This window comes from Lagenorhynchus albirostris, chromosome 2 (genome assembly GCF_949774975.1).
Source record: "Lagenorhynchus albirostris chromosome 2, mLagAlb1.1, whole genome shotgun sequence".
In the NCBI taxonomy this organism is placed as follows: domain Eukaryota; kingdom Metazoa; phylum Chordata; class Mammalia; order Artiodactyla; family Delphinidae; genus Lagenorhynchus; species Lagenorhynchus albirostris.
This window is the reverse complement of record NC_083096.1, coordinates 74,170,997-74,193,076: the sequence shown is the minus strand read 5'-3', so window position 1 is coordinate 74,193,076 and position 22,080 is coordinate 74,170,997. Positions and strand designations below refer to the sequence as shown.

General features: G+C 53.0%; 3 protein-coding genes across 10 annotated transcripts; all 3 read right to left on the bottom strand.

The window, feature by feature from the left end:
• Nucleotides 1–387: 387 nt before the first annotated feature.
• Nucleotides 388–6,246, bottom strand: ENTREP3 (endosomal transmembrane epsin interactor 3). 3 transcript variants are annotated; one of them, XM_060142307.1, is made up of 12 exons: nt 5,496–6,246; nt 5,242–5,298; nt 4,934–5,044; nt 4,707–4,826; nt 4,433–4,540; nt 3,703–3,878; nt 3,473–3,572; nt 3,068–3,137; nt 2,258–2,803; nt 1,592–1,660; nt 1,228–1,481; nt 388–1,137 (listed from the first exon to the last, which is right to left on the bottom strand). In XM_060142307.1, exons 1-12 carry the CDS (start codon nt 5,718–5,720, stop codon nt 964–966), a joined length of 2,010 nt encoding a protein of 669 aa, XP_059998290.1. In that variant the 5' UTR covers nt 5,721–6,246; the 3' UTR covers nt 388–963. The 3 variants fall into 3 exon arrangements, with proteins under 3 accessions (XP_059998290.1, XP_059998292.1, XP_059998293.1); XM_060142309.1 differs by having other exon boundaries at nt 3,703–3,875; XM_060142310.1 differs by lacking the exon at nt 5,242–5,298.
• Nucleotides 6,247–6,852: 606 nt separating this feature from the next.
• SCAMP3 (secretory carrier membrane protein 3) lies at nt 6,853–11,637 on the bottom strand. 3 transcript variants are annotated; one of them, XM_060136814.1, is made up of 9 exons: nt 11,026–11,637; nt 10,614–10,691; nt 9,836–9,958; nt 9,629–9,749; nt 9,054–9,140; nt 8,449–8,608; nt 8,238–8,339; nt 7,597–7,714; nt 6,853–7,318 (listed from the first exon to the last, which is right to left on the bottom strand). In XM_060136814.1, the coding sequence occupies exons 1-9, from the start codon at nt 11,089–11,091 to the stop codon at nt 7,172–7,174; spliced, it is 1,002 nt and encodes a 333-aa protein (XP_059992797.1). In that variant the 5' UTR covers nt 11,092–11,637; the 3' UTR covers nt 6,853–7,171. The 3 variants fall into 3 exon arrangements, with proteins under 3 accessions (XP_059992797.1, XP_059992791.1, XP_059992807.1); XM_060136808.1 differs by having other exon boundaries at nt 9,054–9,182; nt 11,026–11,612; XM_060136824.1 differs by lacking the exon at nt 7,597–7,714 and having other exon boundaries at nt 9,054–9,182.
• Nucleotides 11,638–11,765: 128 nt separating this feature from the next.
• On the bottom strand, nt 11,766–20,990 carry CLK2 (CDC like kinase 2). 4 transcript variants are annotated; one of them, XM_060136784.1, is made up of 13 exons: nt 20,826–20,990; nt 19,046–19,215; nt 18,086–18,311; nt 17,309–17,396; nt 16,889–16,955; nt 16,597–16,713; nt 15,622–15,788; nt 14,303–14,397; nt 13,531–13,660; nt 13,344–13,426; nt 13,107–13,186; nt 12,834–12,924; nt 11,766–12,298 (listed from the first exon to the last, which is right to left on the bottom strand). In XM_060136784.1, exons 2-13 carry the CDS (start codon nt 19,213–19,215, stop codon nt 12,113–12,115), a joined length of 1,500 nt encoding a protein of 499 aa, XP_059992767.1. In that variant the 5' UTR covers nt 20,826–20,990; the 3' UTR covers nt 11,766–12,112. The 4 variants fall into 4 exon arrangements, with proteins under 4 accessions (XP_059992767.1, XP_059992777.1, XP_059992753.1 ...); XM_060136794.1 differs by having other exon boundaries at nt 17,309–17,393; XM_060136770.1 differs by having other exon boundaries at nt 18,086–18,314; nt 20,826–20,989.
• Nucleotides 20,991–22,080: the final 1,090 nt, after the last annotated feature.

Here is a 22,080-nt window from a genome sequence, read left to right as displayed (position 1 = left end):
ATTGAAGCCCGCGTGCCTAGAGCCCGTTCTCTGCAATAAGAGAAGCCACTGCAATGAGAAGCCTGGGCAAAGAGTAGCCCCCGCTCGCTGCAACTAGAGAAAGCCCATGTGCAGCAGCGAAGACCCAACGTAGGCAAAAATAAATAATTAAAATTAAAAAGAAAAAGAGCAGTGCCTGGGGAGAGGTAGGGGAAGGAGCCTGATGGGAATGGGCGAGGAGAGAATGCATGTTCAAGAGTGGAAGGAAGGAAGAAAAAACGTTTGGCTATGAAAAGGGGCAGAGATATTGTGTGGTAGCTGGAAATAGATATCAGCGTCTTGAGAGTTTTCATAACTATGAGAGATGCTACAATAAATTTCAATGGTGACAAAGAATGAACCAGAAGAGAAGGGAAAATTGAAATTTATTGAAGCCTTACTTAGTGTGTTAAGAGCTTTACAAACTTTCGTCTTCACAATGTTTTATGGATCAGGCAATTGAGGTTAAATAACTTGCCCAAGATCATGCAGCTAAAGGTGGCAGAGCTGAGAGGCCACCCAGATTTTTCTGACCCTTCATGCCTCATCACCCCATTGCACAGGCATACAGCCCCTTGTGCTTGAACAACCGGGACATGCCTTTGCCCTGGCCACAGGGCCCATGGTGAATCAGAGAGAGTTACTCTCATGCTGGAGGAACAGGACTCTATTTTCCTCCTCCAACGCTCTAAGCAGGGGCATCTCTCCGCACAGCCTGAACACCCATGCAGCGCAGGACAGAAGGTCTCCCCAGGCTGGAGGGGCAGAGGCAAGCAGCAGGAGCCCCTAGAGGTAGGAGGGAAAGGGATACTTCTGGGGGTGTTCAGCAGGTTTCTTTTTGTGTCAGCCAGTGCAAGGGGGTGCTGGAGGCTGCTGGTCCCAACCAGCTGGTGCCTGTGGCCCCAGCATTCATCTGGATCTGTTCAGTGTGGGAAGATGCCCAGGTCAGAGCCCAGTCTCCTCGCTGCCCCCATTGAGGCTGAGGCTGTGGGGGCGGGTGCCGCGCTCCAGCCTGCGGCCAGACAGGAGGCGTCTCAGGGAGGAGCCGGAGCTGAGGTCGCCGCAGCTGCGAAGGTGGAGGCTCTCTCGGCCTGGCCGGCCCCATGGGCTCCGGGGCACCTAGATGGGGCCACAGGAAAGAGCATCAGTGTGGTCCCACCTGAAACACCAGGCTTTCCTGGGTGTCTTCCCTGGATCCCCTCACTCTACCTGCTTATGTCCATGGGCTCCATTCCCATTGGGGTCTGGGGCCTTCCTAGACATCTGGAGGAAACGAGTGACCAAGCCGCGGCCTGGCCAGCTGCCCTTCAGGTCCCCCAGGGAGTGGGCAGGTGCAGGGCCTGAGGGCAGGGGGACCTTCTGGAAGGTGGGCACAGGGTGCCGTTTCTCGGCTGAGCGGGCACGTAGCAACTTGGGGGAAGGGCAACGGGCTAGACGGAAGAGGCAGGCTTCAGAGCAGAGCCCTGGAGAGACAGAGAGAGGGAGAGGGAGAGTGGGTGGAATGGGAGGTGCAGAAAAGGCCAGGCATTACTCCCCTACCCACTGCCCCCTGGGCACCAACCATATGCCTCACCTGTATCTGCAGAGGAAATGGAAGCAGCTTCTTCCTCAAGCACTTTGGTATAAAGGTCCCTGAATTCAGCTGAGAAGGAAGAGAGAGACAGGGACTGAGTGGGAGTGCTCAGTAGATGCGCCCTCCAATCTCACGGCCCTCCTGAGAACTCAAGCCCAGCTTCCACACCCCATTCCCAACCAGGGGGGCATCATCTCTGCTCAGGTCCACCAGCAACTAGATGGTACGATCCACCAAATCAGGGACTAAGGCACTATCGTGCCCTGCTGCAGCCTCTCCAGTACCTGGCACATAATGGTAATGACAAACACTTTCTGTGCCAGGGCTAAGCACTTGACCTGCATCTCGCCTCGGTAACTCCACAGTACCTATGGTGAGGTACTGTTATTATACCTGTTTTACAGGTGAAAAACTGAAGCTTGGAGAGGGTAGGTAACTAGCCCAAGCTGGGAACTGTGAGACTGCGTTCCAAATACCAAATCCTCTTCTTTTAGCCACTAAGCTATTGATGTATTTCTAGGAGGTGACATAAGAAGTGTCTACCGCAGGAGTGAATTCACCCGTTCTTCCTCCCCAGGGACCTCAACAGTGTCCCAAATCCTGGTGGGTATCACTGGCCCTCTAACTCCCAGTGCCTGCCCTCTCCTGAACCTTGTGGCGGCTCACCGGTGTCGCTGGAGGTGGTGATGCCCGGGTCACTGTGGGACCGTGGCAGCAGCAGCGGTGGTCGGGGAGCCGGCTGAGGAGGCCGGTGCCCCGGTGGGGTGAGGGAACCTGAGCTATCGCTGAAGCGGCGAGCCGGGGCTCGGGGGGGAGGGGCTGCAGCTGGCCGGCTGCCTCCCCGGGGGACCCGCCGCCTCAGCTCGGGGAAGCAGGGTCCCACCCAAGGCGGCCAGCCCTCCAGCCGGTGGCAGCTTCGGGCAGCTGTGGGGGCACCCAGCGGGGGTGGGGCCTCGGGGGCAGAGCAGGAATAGGAGCGGGCAGCTCTCGGGGGCCGCCGGGGCAGGGGGCTGTCCTCAAAGGGGCCCCGCAGGCCGCAGTCCAGGCTGAGGCAGTAGCCGGCGCGGCTGCGCTGAATAGAGCGGAAGAGCACGTAGTCAACGGAGCGCACGGAGCCCTGCAGCTCCAGCAGGCACGAGTCCTCCGACGGGCTGGAGCCCCCGGGGAGGTCACCGATGGCTGACAGCACCAGAGACCCGCTGTCCATGGACACTGTGGGTGGTAGGGGCTGCCGGGTAGCACCAGCCTGGCCGGGCCCAGGCGGTTCCTCTTTTCTCAGGCCCAGCCTCTTGCGGGCCATCCTGCCTCCAGTTTTATCTCAGAGGAGACAACTAAGCCCAGGTTTGCAAGAAGCCCCAGCCCTCATTTGTCCCTCAACCACCAACTTGGTCTCATCTCTCCCCCTCTGCCCCCCACACCCAGCTCTGCTATCCCAGGCATCCCAGACCTTGTCCACCCTCCCCACTTTCTGCTCACCATCTACAATGGAGGCCACTCGCTCACAGATGCAGGAGCCATCATGAAGCTGAGGATCAAACAGAGTGGCCTGCAGAAGACACAAGGGTCAAGGGTCAAGCCCTACACACTGATTAGGCCATGCCACAGGCTGGACAGAGCTCTGGAGACCTAGATTCCAGTCCAGCTTTGTCACTTTGTTCAAGTCACTTATGTGGGCCTCAGTTTCCACATCTGTAAAATGGAAATCATAGTTCTTACCCCACCCACCTCTCCAAGCTCTCAGGCAGATCAAAGATGACAGCGAATGTGCTAGTGCTATAAAGATCATGAGAACTAGTATTATCTTTATCCAGTGACAGCTGCTCACCCAGCTTTTCAGGCTCTATTTCTGACTCCCCAGCCCACACCAAACCCTGCTCTCACCTGGCTGTCTCCTCGTAGCCCCATGACGGCCTCATAAGAAGGGGGGCAATCAGTAGGATACAGGGGCACCGGGCTGTCCATGGAGCCATTGTAGGTGATGCTGGCAGGATGAGGGAGAGGGTCAAAGCCTGGGAAAGAACTCCTATTCCAAAAAGATCCCTCCCCACCAATCCCCGGCCTCAGCCCCAGTCGCCTTCCTTAGTTTCCCCACAGATTCCACCTGGCCTCACCTCTGTGCATCTGTTTCTGAGCTGCAGGTGTACTCTGGGGGATAGTAGGGCGGCGGGGGCACAGGCGGTACAAATTCCTCCAAGTCCAGCATGGTGTGTAGGAGAGGGGCTGGGGGCGAGGATGTACAGCCCAGAGGCCCCAGAGGGCCTGAGACTGAGTGCTCAGGGGCCAACTGCTGGGGAGCAAGCAAGTCAGCAAACTTGGTTTCTGGGAATACAGCTCCTTGGCTCTCAAACTCCTCTCTCATCTACATTTTCTGGCCCCACCCCCTCCAAGAAGCTCAGTTCTGGCCCCTTTGCCAAACCAGTTCCTCCTCTAACCCTGTCCCAGCCGAGGACCTTCAGCTCTTGCCCTGCCCATCTAGAAAGTCCTCCTCTACATGGACCTTTCTGCACCCAGAATCACTATCTGTTCTCTGTCCCCACCAGAACATCAACCCATTATCCCCACCCCCATCTAAGACCTTCCTGACTCCGCCCAACTTTTAGTCCCACTCTTCAATGCCCCCAGACTGGCATCACATACTTCTCTTACTCCCTGTCATTTCCCTCCTCACCCTCCTTTGGACACCCTAAATATCCCTGCAACAGACATGCCTAACAGGTGACCCTGCACAGCCCCTGGTGCTCAAAAGCCAGCACTGTAACCATCACCCCTCAAGCCCAATCCCAGCACACACACCCTGCCCGCATCCTACCTTCTCAGCCTTGACCCCGGCTCCCCACTCACCGTGTGCACAAGGTCCAGGGAGAAGATTTGGATGCAGCAAACAATAGCAGAGAGAGTACAGATTATGGCGGCACAAACCGTGAGCCCACAGATGCTAAAGAGCAAGTTCTGGGGAAGGCAAGAGAGAGAGAGGGATGTGAGAGGAGCCTAGGGTGGAGTAAATCCCACATACTTGGGGCCTGTGAGGACTCCAGGAGGAGGCAGAAGGGTGAGAACCAGGAAGATGGCGGGAGAGGAAGGAATGGCGGAGGTGGAGGGGCGGGTGCATGCTCACCTTGAGGGCCCCTCGGGCTTCATCACAGGTGGAGTTAGGGGCAACTTTCAGTTCCTGCCCTGACTCTGGACAGGGCCGCAGCAGAGGAACAGGAGGGCAGCACACACAGACCTTTCCGTCCTGAGTGGGAGTGGAGAGGGTGAGGCAGCCTGAATCAGGACAAGCCCAGGTTGTCCTGCGCACCTCCCCCAACCAGCACTCTCAGGCTCTCTTTCCTCAAATCTCACCAAGATGCATTCTTGGAAGTCTCGGGCCAGCTGAGCGTTTTTACAGGAGAGAACAGAGCCAGCCATGCTGAGCATGACACAGAGCACCGAAAGCAAGGAGAAGAAGGAAATCTGGGGGAAACAGGGCACAGACTCAGGGCTGGGACCCCAAGAGTACCCTCTACCGCAGATGGAGCCACCCTCCTCACAGACATTTGTGCCTGGACAGCGTGAATGGGAGAGTCAATTCCCTTTTCGAGGGCATAAATAGGCATCCCCTCAGGTGCTAGGCACCTGCCTCCCCGTGGGCATCAGACCCTGGCACCTACCACTAGAGTGAACGGCCGCTTCCAAGACACAATGCCAACCACCCCGGAAAACGCCAGCTGGGGATAGAGTGGGCACAGGCTCAGCCTGACAGGGGAGGCACCTGAGTGAGCCCCTCACCACAGGGTGCACCCAGCTCTGTAAGGAGGAGGAGGACCAGGAGAGGGAGGAGAGGCCAGGATTTGGACTGGCAGCTGGTGTGGAGGGGTGGGGCCCGAGGAGCCTCCCCCACCCAACAACTGTGCACCCAACTCACCGAGAATCCAGCCCAAGACGGGCAGGATCTCTTGACGCTCTCGGTGGTGGTGACAGATGAGGCCACCATGCTGAAGGTGACCACCAGGATGCCCAGGAGCACCTGAGCCAGCCCCAGCGTGAGCAGAGCCTGCAGCCAGGGCCGGTGGAGGCGGAGGTGGGTAAGGCCCCGGGTGCTGGGCCGGCTAGTCAGCGAGCGGCTGGAATCACTAGGCGAGGGCATCATGCCTGCCGCCCGGTTGCCTGAGCCTCGCTCGGCCCCCCCTGACGCTTGGGAGCATCTCAGAGGCGCCCGAGGCCCCGTCCTTCCTCCTCTCCACCCCCCTCGCTCTAGACCCCACCCCCTGGCTGGGTCCCCTGGGGCATGGCCCAGGGACTCCAGCTGAGGAGGGGGTCAAGGGAGGGGCGTCACGGAGGGGCCCCGGAGCGCTCCCTCCCCACCACGGGCACTGGACGGGCACCGTGCCCGGGACGGCGATGAGGACGCGGGGGCACCGGCTCATCGCATCTCCCTAGAGAAGAGAGGCGCCGAGAAGGGCCGGTCCGGGAGTGAAGAGAGGGCGGCGGTCCGGAACCCAGGGAAGGGTGGGAAGGGTGAAGGCGAGAAGGATGGGAAAGAAGTCTAGAGAAGAGGGGAGAGGCGGCGTGACTCTAGAGGCGCGGTCGGTGTGCCCTCAGTGTCCAGTGGGATCCGAGGCTGCCTGGTGGGGAGAGGCTGCGGCGGCCCCGCCGCCTCCTGGGTCGCCAGCCCCGCTCCCCTCCCCACCACACCCCTGCTCCCCCAGCTCAGCTGCAGCAGGTCCGGGACTGGAGGCGGGGGATGGGGATGGGGATGGGATGGTGCGGGAGGAGGGGCATGGTGCGAGGGCCAGCGCGGCGCACCCCGGGAGTTGTAGTCCCCACCAGAGACCCTGTGGGAGGGGGAGAGGGAAGGAGGGAGGGAGGGAGGGAGAGGGAGAAGGGGAGAGGGAGGGAGGGAGCAGGAGGCAGGGTTGCAGGGCGAGCTGGCCGCCAGAGCTAACAACGCTTTCGGCTCCCACTTGAGCTCCACCCAGCCTCTCAGGCCCCTCGGCCTGCTGTGTTCCCAGGAGAAGTTGCAGCTTCTTCCCTGTCATTAATGGAGAAGGGTAGGGAGCTAGGCTTCCTGGCAGCTCCGCGATTCCACCCCAACCGTGGACTTCCCTCCCTCTTCCTGCGCCTGCCATCGGGCGCTGTTGTCCCATCCCCGAGAGCTCTCCATCTACACTAAGGCCAGGTCAGACCTTCCCTCTGGAGTCCACATTCTGCTTCCATTCTAGTCTCCTCCACTTTCTCTTCCATAAGGCCTAGTTCCCATTAAAATTCCGGAAACGGCATGATTTGTGTTCCAGTTCCACTTTCTTTTTATTTAAATAACCGAAGCAACAGCCTTGGCACAGCAGAAGGAATCTGGGTTGGGGTGTGTAGAGGTGGCAGCAGTGTGGCCTGATTGGGGGAAGGGGAGTGGGAGGGAAGCAGTGACTGGGTCACACTGGGCTCCCCACACCCTTAAGTCAGGTTCAGCAGTCATGGCTGTGGGACTGGGGGCACTATAGTGAAGACATCAGGTAGTGACATCTCATCAAGTCCCAGAGACCTCAGGGATGGGGGCTAGGTCACCTCCCCTAAGTGGCAGGGCCAGGGCATCCCAGTTAGGGGTCACGGTGCCCGGAAGGCATTTTCGGCAGCCCCAGCGGCTGCATTGGCGGCTGCGGTTCGCACCGCAGGGTTGGAGAAGACACCAGCTGCAAATTCTTGCTGGGCTTTCTGAAAGCTGGCACCTGTGCGGCGGTACAAGGAGTGGATCTGCAAGTAGAGGCACAGACTTTACAGCACGTTCTGGCCAGTGTTACCCCACTCCAATCTAACGCCATCACCACCACTCACCAGCCTGCAGCTCTAGCTTTTCCCTCGTGGCTCCCTACCAACCCACACCCACACATAGCCCACAACACCCGCCTCCCAGGTCCATTAGCTGAGAACCCATCCATCAGCCTGGCCCTCCTCAGTTGCTCCTGAATGTTCCACCCATGCCCCTAGGGACACATGATCTCACTCTCCTGGCCCCATCTACAGCCCCTCACCCGCTTTAGCATCACAATTCCCAGCACGGCAATGCCAGTGAAGAACAGGGCAACCAGCAGCATGAGCACAGCTACAGCTGTGTTGGCCTTCAGCACCACCAGAGCAGAGATCCAGCCACTGTAAGGAGGGGAAAGTATGTGGAAGTGAAGAGGGGCTGCTCACAGCTGGGTCTCTGTCCCCCCAGCTTCTCTGCTGGTTATGTCTTCCCACCAGAGGCCGTTTTCCTGTCAGTCTGGCAGCTTGCCATACACTGCAATCCCAAACTACACCTACTCTCTTCACAGTTTAATCCCAGCTTCTGAACGATCAGCTCCCAGCTCTCCAAGATCTTCCAGACATCCTCACTCCAAACAGACCTTTCTGTTGAGGATTCTTCCTCTTCTCCAACCATGGTTACACATGTCTCCTCCAGGAAGCCTCTTCAGATTGACCACAGCCATCTTTCCCTTAATCTATGTCTGTTGAGAGTTGTGTCTGGGCTCTCTATCATGGAGGACATCTTGTCTCTCTGGTTAAATTAGCACCTCCCAAGGATAAAAACCATTTCCTTTTTCTGAACAACTCCTATGCCAGTACCCAAGGCTGACTTGGTCTACAGGAGTGGGAGGAAGGGGTGAACGTAGATGGCAGCCTCACAGACCTGAACCCCCAACCTGGGATGCCAATGGCCTGGAGGACAAACAGAACATCCTGGACGAAGAAAATGAAGAAGAAAACGAAGAAATTGAATGAACTGTCACTCCTGCAAAGAGAAAGACAGGGAAGTGTAGGCAAAGAATTAGGGTTGGAGAAGCAGAATGGGACCCATCCAAGTCCCCTCCCTTTCCACCATCCCCACTCCCCCTTCTTACCGGAAAGCCTTATACATGGGGCGGTACCAACAGATGAAGGAGCAGGGGGTGAAAAGGAGGATCCAGAGGATAGAGAGCCCAAAGCCTGAGCCATTGCTGGTCTCCACACAGAAGCTGGCCAGGCAGGCAAGAAAATTCAGGAGAAGAGCCAGAGTGCTGCCTAAGGGTTAGAGGAACAGGATGATGGGTCAGTGAAAGCTCCTTTCCCTAGAAGGCCACCCCACAGCCCTCACCAAATGTGGCAGACTAAGGAGAGGAAGGCGGCTTCTGCCTTCACAGGATCCTCAGCAGGGGAGACCGAACTAGCAAATCTCAATCATGTGTGATCCCCTTGGCAAAGACATTTAAAGGATTCAGAATACATTTATGCATAAGGACAGGGGGAAGGGGGAGAGGGCAAGAACATACATTTGCTAGAAGGCTGGAGAATAAGTTCTAAATACTATAAAAGGAGTAATCCAGGAAGATTCCTGGAGAAATGAGCCTTAAACTCAAATGCTGAGGATAGGTGAAGTGTCTAGTTCTGGGTGAGTGGGCTCCAGGAAAAGAAAGATGTACAAGTTACTACCCGTACTTTTCCTTCAAAAAGGCTTCTCACTACTCACACATCCAGAGGTAGTACATGGTGGATACTGTCTTCTGAAATTCTTGGGGGATCTCCATGGAGATATCCTGGAAAAAGCAGGGCTGAACTGGGCAAAAAGAAGGTAGAGGGGGCCAATTGTTCTGTCGAGCTGTAAGGCACAAAAAGAGCAGGAGGATCTCACAAGTGAGACAGAAACCAACAAATCACTCCCCCTTCCTTTCACCTCCGGGTCCTCTCTTCTGTTTCCAATTTGAGGGTTCAAAGAAACAAGGGCAAGTAGCAAAAGTTATATTAATACTAAGTGTTTATTATGACTTACAACTTCTAAGAACTGTGCCCAGTATTTTGTATAGATGACTTTGTTTAACCCTCATAAAAATCCTGTCAAACAGGTACAAACATTATTCTCATTTTACAAGTGAGGAAACTGAGGCACTCAAGATTAAATAACTTGCCTAAGAGCTCACCCTTAATAAGACATAGCACCCAAATTCAAACTCAGCAGTCTGGCTCCAGTGCCCATGCTCTGAGGTCCTTTTTTGAGACTTCGAACCTGTCAGATGCCCTCCCCAACCCTATCAAGGATCCACTTACTAGCTGTGCCCCCGAGGGCAGCATGCTGGAGTTCTCGCTCCCTCCGGTCTAACTCCTCTGCCTTCCGGTTGAGCTCCTCCTGCTTCTTTAGCAGCTCAGCTGTGGCTGCTGCAGCTGAAGCCTGACCAGTATGAGCAAAGGGCAATGTGAGTCCTGAACCCCAGGGCTGGCCCCTTTCCTCAACCCCTACTCATACACCCCCTTTACCTGGGTGCTGTAGGAGCCATAGTTCTTGGGTTCTGTGGGGCTGAGCTTTCTTGAAGACTGCAAAGGGGGAGCTGAGGGTGGAGCTATCGGAACAGGGGCAGGAGGCTCATAGCTTGGTGGTGGCTGTTGAGTTTGGAAAAAACCTTAGGGATCATCTAGTCCTTCATAACACAGGAATCTAGAGTCTACTTGAATACCTTTAGACCTAGAACTCATTACCGAAGGTGGTTGCCCCTCCCCCTGTTGTTAGAAAGCTAGTTCTTGTGTTTGTATCAGAGAACTCTTTTACAACCTGCAGCAGCCCTCATAACCCCTCACATCGAGTTCCTTACCCAGGACTCAAAGCACTAATCTACCGTATCAACCTCCTTACACTTTTAAAAACTCTTACCTTTTTCTATTGCAGTGAGACAAACAGGTCTAGTCTTCTTCAACCCTTGTTTTCTAACTGTATACCTAAACATAGTGTGTTTTCTCCGCAACTCCAACCGGCCCCATCCCTTTTCTTCTTCAAAAAAGGCTCCCCAGACAGGGTCTTCATCAGGCCCTGCCAGACTCTAGGTCCTCCCAAGACTGACATTTAGAGCTCAAACCGATGGATCCTTGGCCTTAGTGTCTTTAGAAGGATTAGGCATCCCATGGCAGACTGGCCTCTCTCAGGGAGCTAAGATCACTGTGTTTCTTCCTTTGCGTGCAAAAACGTCCCCTATACCCCAACAAAGTGGGCCTGTTAGCATACCCTACCCTTCCTCGCCCAGCCGTGCTCCCGGAATCTCACCTCCCGGGTTTCAAAAGGGTTGTAGACGTCAAGCGTGGCATGGTGCGTGATGGGTCGGTGCTGGATCACAGCTGGGTCCTGTGGGCAAAGATCCGGGGCTCAGCTGGCACCTGGTACCTCCGGGGTCACTCACAGGGGCCTCTTCTCAATTGCTGTGGCTCCAAGGACTGCAGCTTGGGGGCCACGCTGTTGTCCCCATATTTGCCCCCAATCCTTCACGCCACACTGCTAGTACCAGCTCCTTAAGGGGCAGGGCCCGCCCCCCCAGGATGCTCACTGGTTTGGAGTAGTCGTCACTCCCACGTGGCGGCCCTTCCTCGGATCAAATGTCACGAACGGGAATACAAGTTAGCCCGACCCTCTAGACTCGAGAAATCACCCCAGCTGCCTCAGAGAGGCCGGCGCAAGTCACCTGAAAGGGGTTGTCAAGCTCGCCGGGCTCGGCGAAGGGGTTTCCACCGTCTCTGCTTTGAGCCATGTTTGCAACTTCGGCTTGGGCCGCCCCCTGCCCTCCACGCCCCTGCCGCGGCAGTGGCGGCGGCAGTGGCTCTCAGAGCTCCCTCCGCTCCTCTCGGTCCGCCCCGCTTCTCTGTGCACGGATTGGCTTTACACACCGGAAGGGTCACAAGGATCCCCGCAGCAGCAGGAGGGCTGCGCCTGCGTCTCGGTCAAAGGCAAAGAAGGAAGTGCCCCACGTGACACCTCTAACTCAGTCTCGGTCGCCAAGTACCGCCCCTTCCCCACGTGACTTCCCTCTATTAACGAACTACACCTCCCAGCAGGCCTCGCGTCAGAATCCCGGTCCCTCCTAGTCTTCCGAGACATACGACCGGGGTCTTCCGACCGGTGGTGGTAGTCTCCCAGGAACCCAGTTGAGCAAATTTTTTTATCTGGATTTCTGGCTCTATCCTGGGGCCCAGCCTAACAGCTACAGTAATCGAACCTCCTTCCCAAACCATATCATTCCAGATAACCCTTCTCACCGTCAAGAAATGTTACCCACCCATCATTCTCCTCCCGAGACAAACTGGACAGGTAAACTAGTAACCTGACTAGAGTTAACTTTAGAGGATAAGATGGGGCTCCCTTCGTTGCCAATCTTCTCATCCCTCCACCCCAGCACCCCCAAACCTCAAATTCCAGGGATGGGGGTCAGATGAAGCACGTCATTTTATTTCACAAAGACTGTACAAAATTCCTTATAAAACATGGGATAGATGCCATCTGGTTACCTCATTCTGCCCCCATCCAACTCATCTGTGAAGGGGCAAGTGAGGGTGGGAAGAGTGTGAGATGGAATAGCATTATGTACAAGGCAGGGGTTGAAGCGATAGGTCCAAGTTCTTTCATATTTACACTATTTCACATATTCACAGGTACATAGGGAGCCAGTAGGAAGAAGTGGGCTCCGGCTCTGTTCTCTTGTATAAAAAAGCACCAGTGTCCTGGACTGGACACCCACTGCTGTTAGAGTGGCAGAGGGGCCCAGGGCCTGATCGTCACCGACTGATATCCCGACTGGAGTCCCACAACTTGGCGTTAGGTGGCTCAGCCCGAAGGCGGGCGAAGAAAGGGTGTTGAAGGGCTTCGCCCAAGGTCAGCCGCTTAGCAGGTTCATACTCTAGCATGCTTTCAATCAGATCGAAGAGCTGGTGGTGTTCCTCTGCCTCTGAGGTCAGATACCGCTGGTGGTGGAGGGCAGGAAAAAGGTGAGGCACGATGCCTTACAAACCCTGCGTTCTTCAAGGCCCTAGATTTCAATCCTGAAGGACCACAGCTCTGCTTGCTACCATTATGAATGACCACACCGTGACCATTTCTGATGTCACAGCTCACCCTACCTTCCCACTAGCACAATTATTCCTTCATACTCTTTGAAAGTTCTACTTGTATATCCTTGTCAACTTCATGAATCTTCTTTAGCTCGTCAATAAAACGTAACCTCTTCAAAGGTAGTTTATTCTTTTTTGCCTGACCTAAAGAATCCAGGACATTGCTTTCATCTCTGGTTGGCTCAAGAAAAACATGGCTGTCTAACCTCATTCCCTCCATAAAACCACTCCCTCTTATCTCTCTTCTATCAACAAAAGATGTCTTCTTTCAGTTTTCCTCCCCTTCTTTCCTAACCCTCTGCTTGTGAAATGCATTCCAGGGGCAAAACACCTTAAGAAGGAAGTGACCTCTGGGTGGTGGGCACAATTTATTCCCAGCCCGGCTCACCCGAAGTGGTTTGCAGTTTTCTCGAACGTAGCGCCCAGCTGATGTGTTCTCATCCCAATCCAGGCGACCCCGATAAAAATATTTCTGCTTCCTAGAGGGGAAGGGGGAAGTTGAGGAATCAGGAGGTTCCTCTTGTTGTGGGATGATTCCCTTATTCCCTCAAGAGTAGCTGAGGGGAGGGCAGGTGTCAAAGAAAAAAGAAAATGATGTGATAGAGACCAATTTTGTGGAGAGAAAAGGAAAAGGGTTAAGTCCCTCCCACTCGAGGTTCACCTTGTCTTTCGGATCATCCGGGAAGGGATAGGACCCAAGATCCTTTCCATCATGGCTAGATGTTCTCTGTTGTCATGGGTCTGGGAAACAAAGACAGAACTGAGCATGGGACCGAGAGGCGATGCTGAGGTCTAGCCGCCAAGAAGATAAGCAATGTGGAGTGAGCAGGCAGCTCCTCAGCAGACAAGGAAATTAGGTAGAATACCTAGTGGTCATATAAAACACCCCACCACTTACTTGGAAGAGGGTGAAGCCAACATAGTATTCGAAGATGATGCAGCCTATACTCCACACATCGCAAGGCTGAGACCAGCCCAACTCTGGGTAGGAATGGGAAGGAAAAGGTACTATGAGGCTCAGGGGGCCCTATCCTCACCACCACACCCCCTCACATACTTGGACAACCTTGTCCTTCCCCCCTTACCGAGAATGACCTCCGGTGCTCGGTAATGGCGGGTGGAGACAATGGTACTATGGTGTTCATGGTCAAAGGTGGCACTGCCAAAGTCTACCACCCGCACAGCTGTGCTCTTCACACTGCGCTCATCTCGCTTCTAGGAGCAAAGCAGGAAGAACATGAACCTCTGCACCGAGACTGAGAATGAACAGACCGAGCTTCTACCACTATTCTCTAAAGTACTTCTGAGCCTTAAAAAAACAACTTTGACCTCCTGCCTGCTCCCACACATGCCTTCTGCTTTACAGCCGCCCCCACAGCCAGCAGACTACTTTAGGAGTGGGGGAGGAAGAAGATTTTGGAATAACTGGAATAGCATGCAAATCTCTATGCATCCGAAGAGTATACCCAAGTGACTATTGTACAGTTATTTCTCAAAATATATAGCAGGTAGCAAAGTGAGGAATAGCTTCCTTAGCTGAGATCTCCATGATCTCCAGTTAGTCAGTGGAGATGAGCTTTCCTTACAGAAAGAAAAGGAAGCCCAAACCAAGAACCTTGAAAGCATTTTCACTCTACTGGGAAGTTAACTGAGGTTCTTTCTCCAAATTCTCTTCCAATTTAAGTCTTGTATCTCTCCCCTTCCATCTATTCTGGTACTACAGTTTTACTCAGTCAGAGCCAGAGCAGAAAATGTGGGAGAAAGAAGTAAAAGGGAGGACAGAAAGGGCTAAGAGAAAGGCAAAGTGGCATGGCCACCTGTGCCCACTCGCCAAGGGGTGGACCCTGTCCATCTTACCTTCTCTAGGTTGTAGGTGAGTTCGTAGTCTGAATTCACAAACAGAATATTTTCAGGCTTGAGGTCCGTATGTGTCAGCTTGTTATCATGGAGGACTGCAGGGGAGAAGGCCAGGTCAGGGTTGGTCCAGGTGGCCAGAGCTAACTGGTACCAGCTGACCCCAGGCTTGGTCACCTAGCTCAAAGCTGGTGAGAAGGCAGGTCCAGAAGCACTAAGCTGCTTTCTGCTCTACATCCAAATGAAATGCCTAGTCTAAGAAGCCCTGTACTTATTTAATTTTTGAATTTTATTTATTTTTTATACAGCAGGTTCTTATTAGTTATCTGTTTTATACACATTAGTGTATATATGTCAATCCTAATCTCCCAATTCATCCCACCACCACCACCCCTGCCACTTTCCCCCCTTGGTGTCCATACGTTTGTTCTCTATATCTGTGTCTCCATTTCTGCCCTGCAAACTGGTTCATCTGTACCATTTTCTAGATTCCACATATATGCATTAATATACAATATTTGTTTTTCTCCTTCTGACTTACTTCACTCTGTATGACAGTTTCTAGGTCCATCCACGTCAGAAGCCCTACACTTATTAACATCAGATATACATGTACTTCTCAACCAATGTATAAAGATGGCTTGCTACGGGTTGGTTTTTTTTTTTTTTTTTTGCCACACCAAGTGACATGCGGGATCTTAGTTCCCCAACCAGGGATCGAACCCGCACCCCCTGCAGTGGAAGAATGGAGTCTTAACCACTGGACTGCCACGGAAGTCCCTATGGGTTGCATTTTTGCACTGACTTTGACATGTGTCTATCTGACTCCTGTGAATTCAACTCTGTGAAACTGTACTGTTATGAAGACTCAAGAGGAAGTATGTACTAGTCCCTACCTGGCCCCTTGGGTGCACTACTCCCTGCTCCCGCCTGGTTTGCTGGGAACAGAGAGCATTCTCAGCTCAGACAAATGTAAACCTCTAGCTCGAGGAATCTTTTTGTCTCTTTGAGCTTGCTGCCTGACTTCAACTTTCCCAAAGAAGGGGAATAAAGGAAAAAAGAGGTAATTAGGTGCTTTGACTTCAAACACTTTCTCTTCCAGCTCCTGCTAGATTGAATGTGGAGTAAGAGTAATCAGTGATGGTAAGGACATCAGTGAAGGAGTTAAGTCAGAAGAGAAAGATGTCAACATGATAGTGAATAAAAGAACTGCAGATAATTGAGTTGACTGTTTAGGGGCTTCAGCAGTGCACAACTGAGACAGAAGAGGTCCAATGGAGGGAGGGGCTGCCCCAGAGTCCACCTCGGCCCGCCCCACTCACACTTGACGGCCTGGCACAGCTGGAAGGCCATGTGGCGCACTTGGTGGATGGGGTAGGGCAGGTAGTTGTTGTCTTTGAGGAAATCGAAGGTGCTAAGGCCCAGAAGCTCAAAGGAGATACACATGTGGCCATGGTAGTCAAACCAGTCAAACATCTGGACACAGAGGCTGGGAAGAGAGATGGGGGAAGGGGGATGTCTGATGAGCTCCCATCTGCCCACCACCCCTCCAACAAAGAGGGACTGCATAGCTGTTGATTCCACATACTTGTATAAAAACATGCCAGCTATTACCACCAAGAAAATTCAGTTCAGCTACGCAATGGCCTTTCTTGCAGACCCAAGGAGAGAAGTACTACCTGCGAAACTTCAAACCATTTTCCTGCAACGTTTTAAATAGTTAAAAAAAGTTCTACTTGCTGAGGAGCTGCGAAGCGCCAGGCTTCAGTGTGGACCATAAATTGTCAAACTGCCACTTCTGCATTCTGACCCCAACTCCCGCTCCTGAAATTCACTCACCATCAGCCATCATTGGGCCCATGTTTATACCTACTTATGTCTTTGCTTAATACTCTTATTCTACATTTGGATTATGGAATGTGTGTGATCAGAAAAATTACACATAAATGTCTGTGGCTTCATTAGCATAGTTCTAGGTATTAAAAGCACAACTAATTTTTTGATGAAAATGTTCTCAGTCTCAGGGCCATTTCCAGGGCATATCCCTACTGAGGCCATCTTGGGTCGGAGACAAACTTCAGAGCAATCTAATTGCCCTGAAAACAACGGGAAAGGATTAGAGAATGTCACAGACCCTCCCTTCCTGCCCTAATGTTCTACTACTCTAAGATGATGAACAAAAGATGGATGGATGAGAAGGTCTACAACTCCCCTGCCTGTCTAGTCCAGGTCGGGAAGGTTTTCCTGTGTAGGGGTGGAGCCTCTCAGACTCCCCACATACTCCTTCACTCACTTACTTCTTGTTGTCAGGGTCCTTCTCATTGATTTTCTCCAGCACATTGATTTCAAGTCGAGCTGCTTCCTTATACTTTTCCACATTTTTAATGATCTTCAGGGCAACTCGAGCTCCGCCCCTATAGGATGGCAGGAGAGGCTTTTGCTGGAATCTCAAGAACATCTCAGACTGAACAGGGCTGCCTGGGGATTAAGATATCCTACCTATGGTTCATTAGTAAAAAAGCCCCAGATAACCCTCGCTATCTCTTTATGGCTACCAGGTGTGGAGTACAGAGGGGGGCTGACAGTTACCTGCGATGGTCAACACATTGTACAACTCGGCCGAAGGTCCCCTCTCCCAAGGTGCTTACAATTTCATCTGAAATGAAAAAGAGCAGGGTCGGGGAGAGGGAGGGAGAGAAGGTGGGGAATGAGCTGAGTTCGAAGAAAAAAGGGTACAGCAACCTGGGGTGAGGAGATGAAGGAAGGGGGAACAGATACAGATGGTCACAGGGGAAGAAAACCCCTGCATGATTCCCACCACCTTTAACCCAGGGGCCATGAGAGCTGGGAGTGGACAGCAGAGGTCAATTCTCAACAGCAACTCAAACCACCCAGATAAACAACACCACTGAGAAAAGGCAAAAGAGGCTGTGACTTGGGTTGGCTTGGGACGTTAGGATGGCTATGGGACCATTACAGGCTATAGGATTGTTACGATTTGGCTTGTACATCGCTCTTGTAGCCAGTCCCCGACGTGGTAGATGAGGTGGCCCTCAGCGTCGTCCTCTACACTCTTGGCTCTCCGGCTGCTGTGCTGCTGTCGGGGGGCGGGGGGGGTCGGAGCAAGCCAGGTGTCGGAGCGGGGGCCGGAGGGAGGCGGGGTGGGTGGTGGAGGGGTCACCGGTCACAGGCGCCCAGCCAGGGGGGACAGACGATGATGGGGGACAGTGGAAGGGAACACGTCAGATGCAGTAAGGCGGATCGGGGTGAGAAGAGAGAGCGGCGCATAATCCCAAGTCCCCAAACCCATAATGGGAACGGGGAGAGGCACGGGCAGAGCAGAGAAGTGGTGTCGTTGCCAATGTCACCCACAACCCCATGCTCTACACGATGCCCTTCCAGGCGGACACAGGTCTCCCCTTGCCCCCACCCAAGCCCACCTGCTGACGGGGCCATGGAGTCCATGGGGGAGAAAGGCAGTTCACAAGCAAGGTCCCCATTAGAAAGTGGAGGCCTTGTGGGGTGGAGGAGCTGCTCCCAACACAATAAGCCCAGCATGCCAGGGAGGGCACTGGGGTTCACAAATGCTCTGTGCCCATCAATCTCCAAAGCAGATTCCAGGGCCCTCCAAGAGTCGGAGAGCTTCCAAGAGAGTAGACAGACTCAGCGCCCACCTTAGTGTTCATGCCCCAAATGCTCAGATGAGAACAAGGATACTTCTCACTTACCAGGGTCCCAGAGGGCTGAAGAAGAGTGGGGAGGGGAAGGGCCTGGGCTGACACTCACCGAAGATGAGCGGCTGAATGTCCGGCTGCGCCGCCTCCGCCGTCTGTGCTTCCTACGGCTGCTGCGCTGGCTGCGGTAACTGCTGTTCTCCCGATGATATTCGTAGGAATGCCGGTAGTCTGTGTCATAGTAGGCTTCTCCCCGATCCCGGCTGTAGTCGTTGCGCCTGTAGCTGCCACAGTATCGCCGGTCATACGCCCTCCGGTCGGATGAACGATCATCATAGCTGCTGTTGGACAACAAACACCCATTAAGTGCATCTGTTTAGGCCACATTCCTTGTCATACCATGTAACAAAGTCCTCCCTCACCGAGGACAAGGAGTATCGCTAGAAAAGTTGCTCTCACACACTCAAGTCTCTCTGTGAGGGCCAAGGCCCAGGGCAGTGAAGTAACTAAGCACAGAGGAGGATGCCCACACCTGCAAATCACCAAAACCTCTGAAAACACCGGCAGAACAACTCCCTCTGAGGGCCTCCTCTTCCCCTCCAGTGATGTAATCAAGAGCCATTTCTTTTTTGAGCTATTCCTGACTGATATCCAGCTTTGCTCCAAACTATCCCTAACCCATCCCTCCCACTGAACATGCTGCTAAGTTATTAAAACCATGGAGACCTAACTTTGTCTTGTCTATTAGCTCATTAGTAACCCCTAGCCCCTAGTCCTTTGCACTTGCTTTCCCTTTGTCTGGGACACTTCTCTTGTCTTTCAGACAAGCTTAGATGTCACATTTCCTTGAACTACACATCCTGCCGACCAAACCTGTTGGATTCTTCCTCAGCCCCTTACTATATACTTCCTCTGTGATAAGACTCTTAACACCACAGTGTAAATAGGTTATTTTGTTATCCGTTTTGAGCATCACCTTCCACCAGCTACTTAGCTTGAAACCAATACATCTTTGTTGAATAAACGAATAAGTGAGTGGGCCAAGTGTGAGTTTCTCTTCCTGAAGGCTCACCTCCGGGAACGGACATGGTAGCTGTCTTCTCTTCGGCGCCGCCGTGTCCGGTCACTGCTGCTTGACCAGGAGCGGCTTCTTCGTCTCTTATGCTTTCGGCTCCGATAGTGTTCGTGGTAACTCCCCCGGCTGCCTCTCTCTGAAGAGTGGTACCTTCGAGGATGAGGCATCTGGAAGGGAAGGAAAAGTAGCAATAGTGGGGCGAGCTCTGAGTTTTCAGAAGTCCCCTCCGAGGACTGGCTGCTCCTGAGATGCTAAGCTGCTTTCTGCTCTTCAATTTCTACTTTTTTTTTTTAACCATTCACAACTTCCTCAGTCTTCCTCTGTGCTTACAATTCCTCCTTAATGGAGTATATATATTCACCTACTAACTCTAGCTAAAAACTTTAGGACTCTTCCCCCCCACTCTGCTCATTGTTCTATTCTGATTTTCCTCAAACATGCCTTCATGAAGACATTCAGGTCTGGGCCACAGCTCATTACAGTTGAGACTGTGTAACTGAAGAAGACTGCAACAGTTCATCATTGGCTGGTATCTAGGATAGATCTGTGCCATGCTAAGTTCCTCATAACTCAACAAAATAATGCTGTACTACAGACTATTACCACAAATGTTTTACAATCATTAAAAGTGTATCTTATCTCCCCAAATAGGCCATCCATGTCCTGAAGGCAGGAATCCAGTTTCCCAGGTTTCTACATATAGTTGTATAAACCAAATATAAGCAAGTTACAGGGATCTGGGTCTGGCCCCTTGAACTATCTTAATCATTTCTCACATCACTGGCCAAATCCCCCTTGAGTGGTTTTAAATACATGTGGCTCCAAGCTGCAGTCAGCTTCCCATCCAGCCCCTCCCCTTTTGTGCTTAGTAAGTACAGAATAACTGGTTTTTAATTAATATCAGCACCAGTTGGCTAAAAGCTGGCCACCTTCTGGTTATTGGAATTGGAATGGCATGGTGCACAAATCCTTTTTTTCCTTCAAGGAAAGAATCAGAGGGTCATCACTGTCACAATCCAGGAAGATGAGAAGAGGAGGGCAGAAAGCAATTAAATAGGCCCGGGGACAGAAGTCTTGTTAGGTGGGGTAGGATTAGGTGTGGAAAAGGCATGACTCCAACATCTGGCTCCTATTCTGAGCTACTTCTCAAATTGAGGAGGGTGGCATTTGATTCATTCCTGGCCTAACAGGGCTTGTAGGAAACCAAGAAGATGCAAGCACAAGACTCTCCCAGGTAATCCAATCTTGCTTAGCACAGCCCCACAAATGTCATCTCACCATATACATACTGCCACCAAAGTCCCTCAGTGGCTGTCCTTCTCCACATTCCCCCAAGGATCTCCAGCCTGCAACCTTTCTCAACTTGTGCATCTTTTTTTTCTCTTTCTCACTCAGAAAATCCAGAAATAACTCCTAGGGTAAAACTCTTTCCATATTCTCCAAGTGACACGGTGGTGTCTTTCCCCTCTCCGGCTTTGGTCCAACTTTGATATTCTGCTCTTTCTCATCTCTGGAACCACTCCTCTCCGTACTTCATCACTCCTTCTCCTACTTTGATCCCTCCCAACTTCCCCACCTGTCTTCCAGAATACATCTAAGGCAGGTCGACCTTCCATCTCATCTTCCTACTCCTCACCTCTGCCACTTTCCAGTTCTCAGCCCTCCCCCTCTCCTAATTTCGCCCAGACCCCTTGCCCCCAATCCAATCTTCTTCCCGCCCGCCCTGCGGTCGCCATCTTTCCGCGCGGCCCCGCGGCCCGCCAGCCCGCGCGCTCACCGTTCTGGCGGCGAGGCCCGTGCGCTTGTCCCACAGGAAGTCCGTGATGGCGGCGGCACTGAGGCCGGAGTCCCGGCACCCCCGCGGCGACGAAGTGCGGCTCCACCCCCCTAACCCGAGACCCTGGGACCTCCCGCCTAGTTCCCGGCCTCCGCTCCAGTCCCGCCCGCCCCGGCTCCGTCCCCGCCCCCAGGATCCGCTTGGCGCCGCTCGCACCGCCCCCGCCCGGGGCCCGATCCCAGCTCGGTCTCCGGCTCTGGCCTCTCCGATCCGCCGCCGCCACCGCGAGCGAGCACGTACGCACGCACGCACGTCCTGCGTCGCTTCCCAGCTACCCCTGGGCTCCGCCCCCAGGACCGCGCACGCCAGCGCGTCCTCGCGTAGCTCGCGGCAGTCAGCCCGTGAGAGCGGAGGAGGTGCTAGGGCGGAAGTTCGTGGGGGCGGGGAGAGAGTTGTCGGGGATTACCAGGCCCGCGCCCCGCGCTCAGCCCCTCATGTCCTTCCGTATCCTTCCCCGATCTTTTACCTATTCAATGAGACTTCTGTGGTTTGTTTTGTTAGGTTTGGAGGTTGAAAAGAAGGGGTTGTTGTTTACGGAATGTCGCCGCTCCGCAAACCTTTTGAGACTTGGTGGTGAGGTGTGATTCTCAAGTATAGCCTGTGAAAGTTCATTTCTTAAAACAGTTCGGCAACCTAACCACAGCAAAGAATGGCTCCCACCTTTCCTCCTGAGCAAAAGCTACGCACGTTTCGGGGTGGGTGGGGGAGCGGGGTATGGCCTTGGAGGAAAGGTTTGAGAAATGGAGGGGTGGAGAATCAGGTGCCAAAGAAAGGGAAATTTTTTGAGAACTTTATGTTACGTACTTACACATGATGTATGAGAAGTGTAAATTTACTGAATTAAAAAAAGAGGAAAGTGAAGGAGACCTTGAGACAAACTGGGCAGAGTTAGAGACGCTACAAAAGGAATTGAGAAATAATAAGGGAAATGAAAAAAATAACTTGAGGATAACTATATTCAAGTAAAATATTTGAGGGAAGCCAGGATGGTAGATAATCAGATGGAGCTTACATCAGTTGGCCAGAAATGGTTTAGGAAGTTTCCTAAAATAGTAGAGGAAGAATAATTAAGGGGTGAAGAGGGCAGTGTAGTTCACTTGCTCTTCCATGAACACTTCCCTTATTCATTCAACAAACATTTACTAAGTGTTCACTATGTGTCCAGCATTGTGGCAGGCGTAAGGCTTTTGTTCTT

Coding starts and splice junctions, on each gene's coding strand:
- ENTREP3 (XM_060142307.1), bottom strand. CDS start 5,720: ATGATGCCCTCGCCTAGTGATTCCAGCCGCTCGCTGACTAGCCGGCCC. Junction 2,804..3,067: donor AGTGGCCTCCATTGTAGATG/GTGAGCAGAAAG, acceptor TACCACCCACAG/TGTCCATGGACAGCGGGTCT. Junction 1,138..1,227: donor GAGCCCATGGACATAAGCAG/GTAGAGTGAGGG, acceptor GGCCCCATCTAG/GTGCCCCGGAGCCCATGGGG.
- SCAMP3 (XM_060136808.1), bottom strand. CDS start 11,091: ATGGCTCAAAGCAGAGACGGTGGAAACCCCTTCGCCGAGCCCGGCGAG. Junction 8,340..8,448: donor CCCATGTATAAGGCTTTCCG/GTAAGAAGGGGG, acceptor TTCTCTTTGCAG/GAGTGACAGTTCATTCAATT. Junction 7,319..7,596: donor GAATTGTGATGCTAAAGCGG/GTGAGGGGCTGT, acceptor CTCTACTTGCAG/ATCCACTCCTTGTACCGCCG.
- CLK2 (XM_060136770.1), bottom strand. CDS start 19,215: ATGCCTCATCCTCGAAGGTACCACTCTTCAGAGAGAGGCAGCCGGGGG. Junction 16,956..17,308: donor GGACTGGCTACAAGAGCGAT/GTACAAGCCAAA, acceptor TTTTCATTTCAG/ATGAAATTGTAAGCACCTTG. Junction 13,661..14,302: donor TCACCTACAACCTAGAGAAG/GTAAGATGGACA, acceptor CTTTGCTCCTAG/AAGCGAGATGAGCGCAGTGT.